The following is a 13475-nucleotide window of genomic DNA, read 5'->3' on the forward strand; positions in this document are numbered from 1 at the left end:
GTCTTTCCAAAATATTGATTTACCAAACACATTGGACATCAGCTAGTAGAAGTAGTTAATGTTTAGATTACCTTTAACCAAACTGCCTATTAACCTTGATTTAGAATTTAGCCATATTGTACACATAAGTAAACTTTCATCACCACTAAATTACAGAACCCACATAAACTCTGTAATACTTCGTATTCAGTGTGTAATGAATAAATATTGATGATTATGCGCTAGTTAATATGCTAGTTAAGAAACTAGAAAAATCTATCTTTAGTCTGGAAAAGAATAAAGAAAATTACAAACAAATTCTCCTCTGTTTGCCATTTGTGCTAATTCCAACTATGCTAGTAGTGGCAAAGTCACGGTCATTGAGAAGGGCAAGAAGAACGAAAAGGACTTATGCCAGTTATTTCATTCCACATTTGGTGCGAAGAGGGTGTGACACAAGAATCTTTCTGAAAACAGTACATGGAAAGTCAACGTAGGCACTGAACTCATTTCTGTTTTCACCAAAATTTTAGAGTAAATAATGTAATAGTGGATAATAGGTATCATTATTAATAGCATCATCTCAAGGGATCTGAAATATCATTTTGGGTCTTGGAACAAATATGAACAAATACAAGAAAGCACTGTAGGTCAAAATCAAGTCAAAACAGAGTGGGAAGATATTACAAACGGGGTACAGATAATCTTAGATTTCTTGTTTATTGCCCCACACTAATATGGATAACTTTATCATCAATGAGATACAGGAATTTAATAAAATGTGACAGGCTGTGGAAAGAATCAGAACCCTAGGGGCGCCTGGGTGGCTCAGGTCGTTAAGCGTCTGCCTTCGGCTCAGGTCATGATCCCAGGATCCTGGGATCGAGCCCCGCATCGGGCTCCCTGCTCTGTGGGAAGCCTGCTTCTCCCTCTCCCACTCCCCCTGCTTGTGTTCTCTCTCTCGCCGTGTCTCTCTCTGTCAAATAAATAAAATCTTTAAAAAAAAAAAAAAAAGAATCAGAACCCTATATTTTGCCTTCAGCTCAGGTCACGATCCCAGGGTCCTGGGATGGAGTCCCACATTGGGCTCTCTGCTCAGCGGGGAGTCTGCTTCTCTCTCTCACACTCCCTTTGTGTTCTCCCTCTCTCTCTCTCAAATAAATAAATGAAAACTTAAAAAAGGAACCCTATATTCTACAAAATAAAAGCTTTAAAAGAATAAATGATGACCACACATATACAATTTAGTAAGAACTCAGAATTTCATAATGAAAAAATTATCAGGGTTCTATTTTTTTAAACCTCGAATCATTTGTGCACAAAAAAGAAGGAAAAGGGCTTCCTACAGACCCATTAACTCCATTAAAGATTTTGGCTACTTCCTATTCATGGTCAAACAATGAATTACCTGATAATATTTTAAACAAAATAAAACATTTTCACACTGGTTGAACCTCCTTCCAGTCACTCTAATTAATACAGGACAATTACAATAAAGGGTATCGTAATGCCTCTGCCAACTCTGACCAAAAATAAAATGTTTCCAGTTTACAGGAAATAAAGTGAAAGGAAGGAGTATGAAAGGATTAAATTTAAACAGTTACCAAGAGGAAACAGACAAATTTAGGAAATGGTGGATCCTTGATTGGGCAACTGTCCTGGACTCTTAAAAAGTCAATGTCATTAAAGAAATAAAAGGGGAGAACTGTTCTACTCTAAAAGAGACTGTAGAGGGGCACCTGGGTGGCTCAGTCAAACATCCGCCTTCAGCTCAGGTCATGATCTGGGGGTCCTGGGATGGAACCCTGAGTTGGGTTCCCTGCCCAGTGGGGAGTCTGCTTCTCCCTCTGCTCCCCCACTCGTGCTCGCTCTCTCTCAAATAAAATCTTTAAAAAAGATTTTATTTATTTATTTGACAGAGAGAGACACAGCAAGAGAGGGAACACAAGCAGGGGGAGTGGGAGAGGGAGAAGCAGGCTTCCCGCTGAGCAGGGAGCCCAACGCGGGGCTCGATCCCAGGACCCTGGGATCATGACCCAAGCCGAAGGCAGACACTTAACGACTGAGCCACCCAGGCGCCCCTCAAATAAATAAAATCTTTAAAAAAATAAAATAAAAGAGACTGCAGAGACCTCACCAAAGGTACTACATGAATCCAGATGAGATTTTGGCTTCAAAAAGCTATCAAAAAATTCTTGGGACAACTGGAGAAACTGAAATATGGAGTGGCTAGTCTTCTTAGGCATAATAATGGTATTGTGCTTATAAAGAAATTGTCTTTTTTCTTTTTTTTTTTTTAAAGATTTTATTTATTTATTTGAGAGAGAGAGAGAACGAGAGACAGAGAGCATGAGAGGGAGGAGGGTCAGAGGGAGAAGCAGACTCCCCGCCGAGCAGGGAGCCCGATGCGGGACTCGATCCCGGGACTCCAGGATCATGACCTGAGCCGAAGGCAGTCGCTTAACCAACTGAACCACCCAGGCGCCCGAAATTGTCTTTTTTCTTAAGAGAGGCAGGCTAATGTGTTCACCAGTGAAGTCACATATCACTACTTCATTTCAAATGGTACAGCAGAAAAAAAGAAAAACACATCTATATCTGCAAGGCACATGGGGGTTCACTGTATTGTTCTTTCCATTCTTCTGCACATTTGCCACTTTCATAATTAAAAGTTGGAAAAAAGAAAGCCGGGAAATGGTGTTTAGGATGGAGGGAAGGGGGCAGGGAAAAAAGGGGAAACTTCATTTGGAATATATCCTAAATGGTGAAATACTAAATTTGAAAGGCAGAATATATTAGTAAAAGAGAAAACAAGTATCATAAGAAATAACAGAATGTAAGGATGTGAATTTCTGAAGAAAATGGTTCTCTCTCAAACAGAGGTAATACACACAGTCATGAGAGCTCTAGGGAAACAAGTATAATTCCAAGAAAGAATGCTGGGACTGGACTCAAGTGTTTTAATCTGCCATCTGAGTCATAGCTAAAACAATTCCATGGCAACAGAACAGATCCCATTCAGACAAGCCAGCAGCCTGCGCGCTGGTCTAGCCCTCCTCACTAGATGATAAAATCACTGTTCTGGCGAGGCTGAAAGGATCAACATGAATACTAATAGAAATGATAAAGTATGGCTGTCACATTGCCTCATTTTCTTTGGTAAAAGACCAAGAGTATGCTTTTATAGCCCAAAGAGGTCTGTACACTTTGGGTGCAGCAATATTTTCATCTAGAAGAAGAGTTCTTAATAGGATGAACTTGTTACTAAATCAGTTTATGTTACTGAAAATAATAAGCATTTCTTCCATAAGGACACTGATATTAGAGCTTGGTGTCAGGGAGGGGAAATCCTACTCCTTCCTTTTGTTAAGTGTGTCCCATTAAACATGGAGCAAACTTCAGGGCACATTATAATCATCCGGGATGCTGATAAAATGCAGGTTCCTAAGCCCTGCGCCCCGTGGCTGTGATTCCATTGCCAGAGGTGAGTGGGGGTGGTGGTGGAGAATGTGTACTTGTTCAAGGATCCCTGGGGGATTCTGAGGCAGGTACTCTGAGGTTCATTTACGGGTCTGATCTGCAACATGCAGCCAAGTTTGGGATTAGATATGATGATACAGTGAGGAGTTACTGAACTGGGAATCAGAAAGTCTGGGGGACAGACTTGTCACTAACTTATTCCACTTTGGGCAAGTTCTTGTTTCCGTGCCTCAGCTTTCTCATGTGTTTACTGAGGATAATACTGCCCCCCCGCATTACTGTACCTTGCATACATGCTAATTTATATAAGAGTGACTTAAAGTATGAAGAGCATAACAAATAAGCATTAGACCTTTGAGAAGGGAGCCTTTAATCTAATTCAGTGAACTTAGTATTACATGTTATATTCCTGACAAGAGGCAATTACGGATTGCTCTTTTCTCTTTCCTTTTAGGCTTACCTAATGAAAGTAGTGCTAGAGTAAAGTGACATTCTTGTTCTTATTTATCACCTGACAATTCCCCCAACCCCGACAAAAGAGAAAGCATAGAGACAATGAGGACATCCCTTAAGTATTATGAAAATTACATCTAGAGGAGGTTCCATGTCTTAGAATGTTTCTTACCAAGTCTATGAGTTTGGTGACAGGAACTTCTCTGATTGGTCTTTTCATTCGGCACAAAGCCTCTAAGGATGTACCAAAACAACTTGGGAGGTAATTTCCACTAATGGTCAAGAAGTAATCTTTGCCTCGATCCAGGTGAAGGACTAGAATATCTTCAATCTTATCTTCCCCTGAATTCAGGATGGTCACAGAGTCTTTGCTGACATACACATCAAGGGAAATGTCCACTGTCTCATCTGAAATGTAAGAAATGACACACGGTAACAGAAACTTCTGGTGGAAGAGCAAAAGGGAGATGAGAACCAACAGAAGTAGTGTCCTCTAAAAAATCACCAAGTGATGGAGGAGACACTGGACACACAAAAGAGGTCTCCGCAATATAATGACAGTGAAGGTAAGAGACATGTGGTTAGAAAACAAGAAGTTAAACAAAGGGAGGCATGGGAGTCATGGGGAGATGGTACATTGCAAGCAGAGACAATGGTAAAGGGACAACTCACTTGGCTCCAAGTAGCCCTCAAAAGGTTCAGCCCGAAGCCATGGCTTGCAGTACTGGCTGTCATTAAGTTTAGGGATGAAAGAAAAATGGCAGGGAACCTGTCCATTGTTGCTGATCTGGAACTTCTCCTTTTGTAGTTGCCGAAACTTCACATTCTCAAACACAAACTGGGGAATAACAGACAGACACAAACATGCATCACTAGTAGGGGGAGTATGTCAGTTGGATTATTCCATAGAGAATATGAATAAAGAATAAAGTAATTATTAACCAGGTGTGCAACTGCTGTATGCATTCACCAACTGAGCCAGCTGTATACCATGCCCTCTCATTTCCTACTGTATTCACACCAGCAGAGGAGGAACTAGGCAGCTCTTGCTACTTCTCTAGGCTACTCTGATTGTTCCTGAGATCCTAAGAGGGTAACCCAACCTTGGGTAGGACATTCATCCCATGACCAAGTCAGTCCTGGTTCCTGAGATATGAACTAACCAGCAACTCTGAAATATTAAATAAGAGCGGCTAACATCTGAGGGCTTACTTCACGCCAGGAGCTGTTTTAAGAGCTTCACATGTATTAACTCATGTAATCCGCACAACCACCCCTTTAACCAGAAAAGGAAACTGTGGCTCTGAGAGAGTTAGACATGCACCTCTAAATGACAGTGCTGGAATCCAAATGGAGGCAGTTTGACTCCAGCACACACGGTTTTCACCACTTTGCTGTGCTGCCTCCTCTACCAAACATGGTTTCCACTGTACTAACCGCAATGAGCAGTAGATGGGGAAGCCATGGATTTTTGCTCACCTCCCTCCTGCTGAGTTCTAAGGAAGGAAGGAAGTCATTTTCCATCCTGTCCATAATGCGTACAATATCTTCAAACACTTTCCGATACCTCCGTTCATCCACAACCTTCACCTGAAAGAAAACAAACCCTCTTTTCAGTCTTAAATGCTCCTAGCTCATCTTCCCTTGAGACTACCTAACAATTTAAAATGGGTTGTTACAGCAATCACTTAAACATTGCAAAAACATCCTCAAACACTTTCTGAAATATCACTCCATCCACAACTTTTACCTCAAAGAAAACAGATCCTTATTTTAGTCTTGTGTGTGCTCAGCTTGAATCTCTAAGAGTCTAACAATTTTTTTAAATGACAATTTTTTTAAATGTCACAAACAAATATAAATTAAAGTAAGCATTACAGCATTACCCACTTTATGGTAAAGATAAGGTTAATTGGTTAACTTCCTGGAAAAGTCAAACCTCGGTGCTAAGAAGCTTGGCAGTAGTATTTGGGAAAATTATTTTCTTGCTCCATTGTTATTTGGTGGTGGTGGAAATGTGACAATTGTGGCAAAAATTATTTCCTGCATTGCATAAAATAAGTGTCAAGACATACCTACTACCATTTCTAACAATGATCACAAAGCATTGAAACAGCAGAAAAAATGATTGAAGCATTTAATTCTATTAGCTGCTATGCACAATGCCAAGAATCATAACGTCAATGCACAGATTATATAACGCTAAAGGTATGTTAGTAAATAGATCTTATGGCCATTTTAGAAAACGGCCAATACAAAATGCCCTAGATTAGAGTAAAAGCATGACAACGGACAAACAAATCATTTCAACTAATAGATCAAAAACATTTCCCATCTGACACAGCACATTTGGCTTCCTGATATAGCTGTGTGTTTTTTTTTTCACTATTAAAACTTCATACAAATCAATGCCAAAAATGAACATAATTAACATAGCATTTTAACTTACTGAGGTCCCGGTTTCTTTTTAGAATAGGAAACTTTACAAACTCAATATCAAAAAAAAAGGACCGATGCATGTAGACAAGGTTGTAAATCAAATGTGGAAAATAAGAGCATCAAAGCTGAGCCAAATATCTCAAAGACTGGGAAGGTTTTTACATATCTAAACCATAATGCTTAGAAAACTGAGGAGCAAGCAATCACTAGAGTCCACACTATAGTGTTAGGTTAAGAGGAATTTTATACTTTTAAAATATTTTTATAAAATTTTGCAACTGCTTTTTCATAAAGTATTTTACATGTGTCATCTTTTCACAACAAACTGCAAAGCTACCAAAGCAAGGATTATTCTTCTGATCGTTGAGAATATCAAGATATAAAAAGATCAACTAAGTTGCTCCCTGCCACAGTTAATACCAGAAGTTGTATCTGGACCTCTAGTGCAAGACCATTCCCAAAATACCAGGTATACAACAGGATTAATTCAGGTAGGTCTTAAAAATACAGATGCCTTGGGGCACCTGGGTGGCTCAGTCATTAAGTGTCTGCCTTCGGCTCAGGTCATGATCCCAGGGTCCTGGGATGGAGCCCCGCATCGGGCTCCCTGCTCCACGGGAAGCCTGCTTCTCCCTCTCCCACTCCCCCTGCTTGTGTTCCCTCTCTCGCTGTGTCTCTCTCTGTCAAATAAATAAATAAAATCTTTAAAAAATACAAAAAAATACAGATGCCTTGGCCTACTGCAGTTTTTAAAAGCTCCCTAGGCAATTTCTATGTCCACCAAAGTCTGAGAACCAATGCAACAGATCCCATTACCAAGTACGGGGGTGGAAACCCTATCTCAGCTTAATCTCAGCCAGTCCACAGCAAGTCTTCTAAAGTTAATTGGCCATTGAGCACTTGATCCCTTTGTTAACAGTCATTGATAACAATAGTGGTAAAAATATAATGTGTTTTTTAAAGCCTCTAATCATAGCATGCCCAAGAGACCAAAATATGGGGTGGTTACTCGATAAACTCAAAGCCTTTCCTCAGTGGGTTATCGTGATCATACCCCTTAATGGCACATCAAGGATAATGAAGGGGAAAAACACCATAGAATGTCACCACTTGATACACCCACTTTAGAAAAGGAAATTACCAACAAAATTAGGAATTAAGAATGAGCTAGACGATCAATGAACTAGATCTTTAGGTAATAACATGGGTAGCTCTCCAAGACACACTACTGATTTTTTTTAAAAGCAAGCTGCAGACCAACACGTATTATAAATGAGACCATTTATAATATTTGCACCCACACACAGAACAATACTCTATTGTGTATGGGCCAACAGAAAAACATATGCAAAAGTCTAGAACTGTGCTGTTCAAGATAATAGCCAAAAGCCACATCTGGACATTTAAATATACATTACTTCAAATTAAATAAAATAGAAAATTCAGCTCTCTCGGTCACACTAGCCAAACTTCAAGTGATTAGGAGCCACCTGAAGTCAGCAGTATTGTACTGGACAGTATAGATCTATATATATATCTATTTCCATCATCACAGAAAGACCTACTGGACTGTGCTGGTCTAGAAAGATATAAATTCATAATGGTAGTTGGCCTGGCTGGGAAGTGGGGGTCTTGGGCAAAGATGGGAGTGGGGGATAGAACAGGGATTGAAGAACTCCAGCCTTATCTGTAAATTTTGCTTACTTTTTTTTTTATTTTAAAGAAAAAGCACTTTTGAATTCCTGTGCAATTTTAGTATTAAAAACTAGAAAGGTAGACCTTTATTAAAGATACACAAAAATACACACAGGAAGCTTGGAAAAATTTTAAATATCCTGCTGAGAGCTCTGGATTAATATGTGTGGAATATTACAAATATTCCTAAGTTCTGAAGAGAAATACAAACAAAAAAGCCAAGCACAGCTGAATAAACCAAAAAGGTTAGTGTCTGGGGAAAGACATCCTTTTAAAAACGGATTAAGAGAGGGGCACCTGGGTGGTTCAGTCGTTGGGCGTCTGCCTTTGGCTCGGGTCGTGATCCCAGGGTCCTGGAATCGAGCCCCACATTGGGCTCCCTGCTCGGTGGGAAGCCTACTTCTCCCTCTCCCACTCCCCCTGCTTGTGTTCCTGTTCTCTGCTCTCTCTCTCTCTGTCAAATTAAAAAAAAAATCTTTAAAAAAAATAAAAAATAAAAATGGATTAAGAGAATCCAAATGAAGAAAACAGGGTAGCCCACAAGTACAAACGAGAAATTAGGTGGGCTAAAAGTAGTATCTAAAGGTTTATCTAGTCAATAAGTTCTCTGGAACTATAGAGGCATTGTGGGATTAGTGGAAAGAACATCTATAGGCTTGGGAGTTAAACAGACAAGATTTGAATCTTAGCTCTCCTTCTAGTTGAATGCTTGTAAAGTTATTTAAACTCATCAGTTCTCCATTTGCTCATCTGTTAAATGAGAAATATTTAACTCAAAGCACTGTTGTGAGGAGTAAATGAGATATGTGTAAATTGTCCATTACAGTTCCCAGCACATACTAGCTACTATTTGAGAAACACTTACTATTTTTTACTATCATTTTAAAATTTCAAAATGGACAAAAGTCAAGTCACAATTGCCTTGATAAAATTTAAATTCTATTCTAAGACCAAGACCTAATTTTGTAAATAAAGGAAATACCCCAAAGTCATTCCCCTTTAAGACAGGAGTAGAACAAGACATGTTGGTGATAATCTGAGAAGCCAAAAGAATCAAATATACATCTTTTATGTTCTTCACATGTCTTACCTCATTAATTCTCATAAGTAGTACCATTGTTATCCCTATTTTATAGAGGAGGAAACTGAGGTACAGGGCTGTTACATATATTTTCCATGATTACACAGAAAGTGGCTGAACTGGGATGCAAATCTAAGCAGTCTATCCATAAAGTCCACCCTATCAAGCACAGCACTTTATAGATTCTGACAGATTACATGACTGTAGGTCTGGAAAATCTACAAGAAATAATCTAAATGTACTAGCTGTAATAAATCAATAAGATCCCAAGACATAACCTGCATACTATTAACAGGCAGCAAAAAATACAATGTGAAAACAAAAACTACTCACAACAGAGACCAAAAAATTAAATAACTGGCCATCAATCCAGCCAGGATGCAACAGAGTTAAAGAAAAATTTAAAACTTGTGCTCCTGGGGGCGCCTGGGTGGCACAGTGGTTAAGTGTCTGACTCTTGGTTTCTGCTCAGGTCATGATCTCGGGGTCTCGGGATAGAGCCCCGTACCAGGCTCCACACACTCGGCGTGGGATCTGCTTGGGATTCTCTCTCCCTCACCCTCTCCCTCTGCCCCTCCTGCTCACGCTCTCTCTTTCTCTAAGATGAATAAATAAATCTTAAAAAACATTTAAAACCTGTGCTCCTGGACAGGAAAATTTCACTAATAGTATGGCTGACAACATGCCTTTTAAGGTAAGATACAGATTTGGTTGTATGCTGACCAGTCTATGCCTTTGCTCCTGCTGTCCCCACCCCTCCACTTGGAACCTCTCTCCCAGGGCTTCCCTTCCTATTTATCTGATGAGAGGCTACTCATTCTTTAAAACCTAGCTTCTAACTCTTCCTTATGTATAACAACTTTAGGAGGCTAAGGTTACCACCCAGCCATTATGCAGCATGAGAAACATCTGTGTCACTAAAAGGCCTAGCACATTAAGAACCATATGGACAGAATTTAGGAGGGTTGAGGGCACTAATTTCTCAATGTTGCAAATGATTATTTGGTTATGGTAACATTTATGGCTCAGTAAACTACTGATCTGTTTTGAGTCTAAATGATGTTCTAAGAATACTTTTAACACAGAAACAAATAAATGAATAAACAAGTGTTTACCCCAATATGGAAGAGGGCGCTAACAGGCTTGTGGTCACTGGTTTTTAGTTCCATGTGACTCCGGTAATGAAGCTGATTAACATTTGTTCCTCTCCAAAGAATCCGGTCACACCAGGCTGGAACCCGACATTTCCCACTGCAAATAAAGAAAGAAGCATAAAGGGAACATACCACACAAGAATGTAATACCTACCACACTGGTTCAGAGCTGGGTAGGCCGTCTTTTATATGCTTCTCCTTCCCTAATGATCCCAACTATAATATTCCCTACTATATTCAAGCTCTGTAAAGGGTCTGTGTCTGCTTGTTTGCTACTGAATTCCCAACCTCTAGCACATTATCTTATGCAAAGTAGGTGTTCAATGAATAGTTATCTAATGAATGAATAAACTGTGTTCCCAAAATTAGCATTATATCTTCAACAATGTTGCTCCTTCAACAATGTTGTCCCAGGGGAAAATATAATAGCCCCTTCTTAAAATATCCTCAGAAGGTCAGGATTATATTCAGCACACTTTGCTCGATGAACTGCAGTGACATTTTACACAGATAGAAAACTAATAAAAATCTAAAACTCCAATCCTAAATTCCACGACAGGGCTTAATTTCTGGAGATAAGTAATAGTAGAGATTTCTCCTTTAAACCTAGACTTTCATGACAAGTCTAGCTTCTTCAGATAGAGATGAACTAACATCTAAGCATGCAATTCTGAACATATAACAGTCCACAGATTACCAAGGTTAGGGAAAAAGCTTATTCATCATTCTATTAAAATAAGCAGCACCTTGTACACCTGATCCAGAAGGGGACACAAAAAAGTTCTTATCTGTAGCTCTTCAAATGACTCTCAAGTCAGGTGAGTGGGAGAAACAAGGTGAAGTGTACAAGATCTGTCAGTGTCACTTTTTACTTGCTGACCAGCTCCCTCAGGGCACAGGGATACAGACTCCTCTCCAACCCACCCTAGTGCTCTGAGTCTAAAGAAGTTGAATATGCCCAGGGATTTTCTTTCTCTTTCAAGCTTCTGGGCTCAGCCAGCTAGGACACCATAGGAAACAAAGAGATAGTAGGTAGAAGACAAATAGTTACCAGGAACATACTGAGAGGGGTGCTTTACTGGGGGTAATTAGGAAATCAAAGCGCCCCCCCCCCCAATAGACAGTAGCTCTTAGCTTTTTCTAGCAGTTGCAGAGGCAAGCATCAGTATTTTAAAAAGTCCCCCAAGACATTCTAATGTGTAGTCAGGACTGAGAACCATTGTGCTGGAAGAGCCTTTCATGGCTCACTTTCTGGTGTTCTGAGTTAAGGAGTTGAGAAACAATTTGGGAAAAAACATTCAGAACAGGACAATCGGTAAGGAAATAGCGGTGGAATCAGAAACGTTAAAATCTAAGCAAGTCTGTTTAGAGGATAGAAATAAGGCATTGCAGGCAGCCCATAAAACTTCAATAGCTCTGACACAGAAGTAATACTTTCTTAAGATAAGCTCATCTTTGAGTACACATGAATTAAAAACTCTTCTGTAATAGCACTGAGCCATTAAGTTTTTATATCTGCTTCTGGCATGACTGAAAAAATTCCTAGCCCTTTACCAACACAGAGGGACAGAAATAAGACCAGGCCTGAACCCACTCCAGGAGGAGGTTCTTGTTACTTTACCTGGAATCCCATCGGTCTGTTTTAGAGTCATACTTATAAGTGGGGATAAACTTGATTTCACCTTCGGTGAAGTCAGCAAAAGCTTTTTTCTGTGTGCGCTGAATATTTAGCTAGAAAGAAACATCACATAAGTAGGGTAACACCATCTTAATACAAGTGATAATCAGGTTGATCAGCCATTTCTAATTATCTAGTTCCACAGCCTTTGCAACTGATAAATAAAATTTCTGTACCTTGTGAATTAAAATCTTGCCATTCCCATAGCATCTAAACTCACCCACAGGTAGGATGCTCATTATGAGCACATCACTAATTTCTTATTGCTAATAGTCATTAGAAAATGGAAAAATGAAATGTGAATAATCGTAAGTTCTCCAAAGTTGGACAGGAACCATCTAGCACAATTTTAATTAAAAAAAAAACCACACACACAAATGTTGAATGTATAACTCCAAAAGCCAAATTCAGTGAATTGTTACAGAGCATTCTGAAAGTTATCCTTACTCAAATACTTTATCAGAATTACATAAGACTTAGAATTTATTCCAACTGTACCCGCTTTGAAAGCATGACAGAGGAAGAAATGCAAAGAAATCCACCAGCCAACTTCAATATGAAGAAAGATACAGCCAAATAAGGCTCACTATAAAAAACCATTCGACTGCAAAACTCCTAAATTTTTACTATTTCTGAAGGTCAAAAAGGCTTACATAAGGATTTAAAGACATTAAAATTAAGTTGAAACATTTTCTTCCCTCCATAAGCATTCACTTTTAGCAACCAGTATCCATAAGCTGAAGTAAAAATTCAAGTCACGTGCCAGGCTCCAAGGCAAATTTACAGAAAACTAGGTTCCTGAATATCAAGTTTTATAAAAATGTTACCAAATCTTTTCCCACAGGTTTTAACATCTATAAGCCAGATAGCCCCAACTTCTCAATCAGTTCCCATTAGACCACAGTCTGTGTTATTTATCCCAAACTTCTCTTCTGTTCTTCCCAATCCCTTCACAGGGCCTCCCTCTTTTACCTCCACACTGCTGCTAAGCCTGCCAAGTAATCACAGAGCAACTTTCCCTGTTCCATCTGCCAAACCACATCAACATAGCTGTAAGCCCACTTCCTCCAGGAAGTACTCTCCAGTTAACCCCACCCATTCTCCAACTTATTTATATAAATCTCTCAAATCTCTTCTTGATAAAGACAATGAACAAATGTTATATTTACTTTTTCTCTCCCCTGTTCCTATCCAAGCACTTTATAAAAGCACCACAAACCTTGTGTGTATTCGCTGCATCACTAGTCACACTGTTTCCCCAGGACAATGAGACCTTTCCATCTATTCCTAAAGACACACCTGCCACACACGTATCTCATAAACCTAACAATTTTATCTGCCACTTAGGAAAGTACCTACAACATGAAAATTTACTCACCTGGTCAAATTTCAAGAGTCTCTGAAGGTCATTCTTGTTAATAAGACTCTTCACTTCATTGGCATCAGGCATACAAAGTCTATAGTTCAAATCTCCCAACCAGATGACAACACTGAAGATCAAGAAATACATGAACAG

General features: G+C 39.4%; 1 protein-coding gene across 8 annotated transcripts in view; it reads right to left on the reverse strand.

Moving 5' to 3' along the window:
• The window catches only part of OCRL (OCRL inositol polyphosphate-5-phosphatase), a 53002-nt gene that overhangs the window by 14150 nt on the left and 25377 nt on the right, over nt 1–13475 (reverse strand). For all 8 annotated transcript variants that reach the window (XM_081808273.1, XM_081808272.1, XM_081808271.1 and 5 more), the window contains 6 exons: nt 13338–13449; nt 11903–12012; nt 10243–10378; nt 5392–5502; nt 4585–4750; nt 4085–4320 (listed from right to left, as the gene is read on the reverse strand). In XM_081808273.1, coding sequence (XP_081664399.1) covers nt 4085–4320; nt 4585–4750; nt 5392–5502; nt 10243–10378; nt 11903–12012; nt 13338–13449 — 871 coding nt within the window. The remainder of the gene's footprint in view (nt 1–4084; nt 4321–4584; nt 4751–5391; nt 5503–10242; nt 10379–11902; nt 12013–13337; nt 13450–13475) is intronic.

The sequence above is a fragment of the Leptonychotes weddellii genome, chromosome X (assembly GCF_054177405.1).
Source record: "Leptonychotes weddellii isolate Sample4059 chromosome X, ASM5417740v2, whole genome shotgun sequence".
Lineage (NCBI taxonomy): Eukaryota > Metazoa > Chordata > Mammalia > Carnivora > Phocidae > Leptonychotes > Leptonychotes weddellii.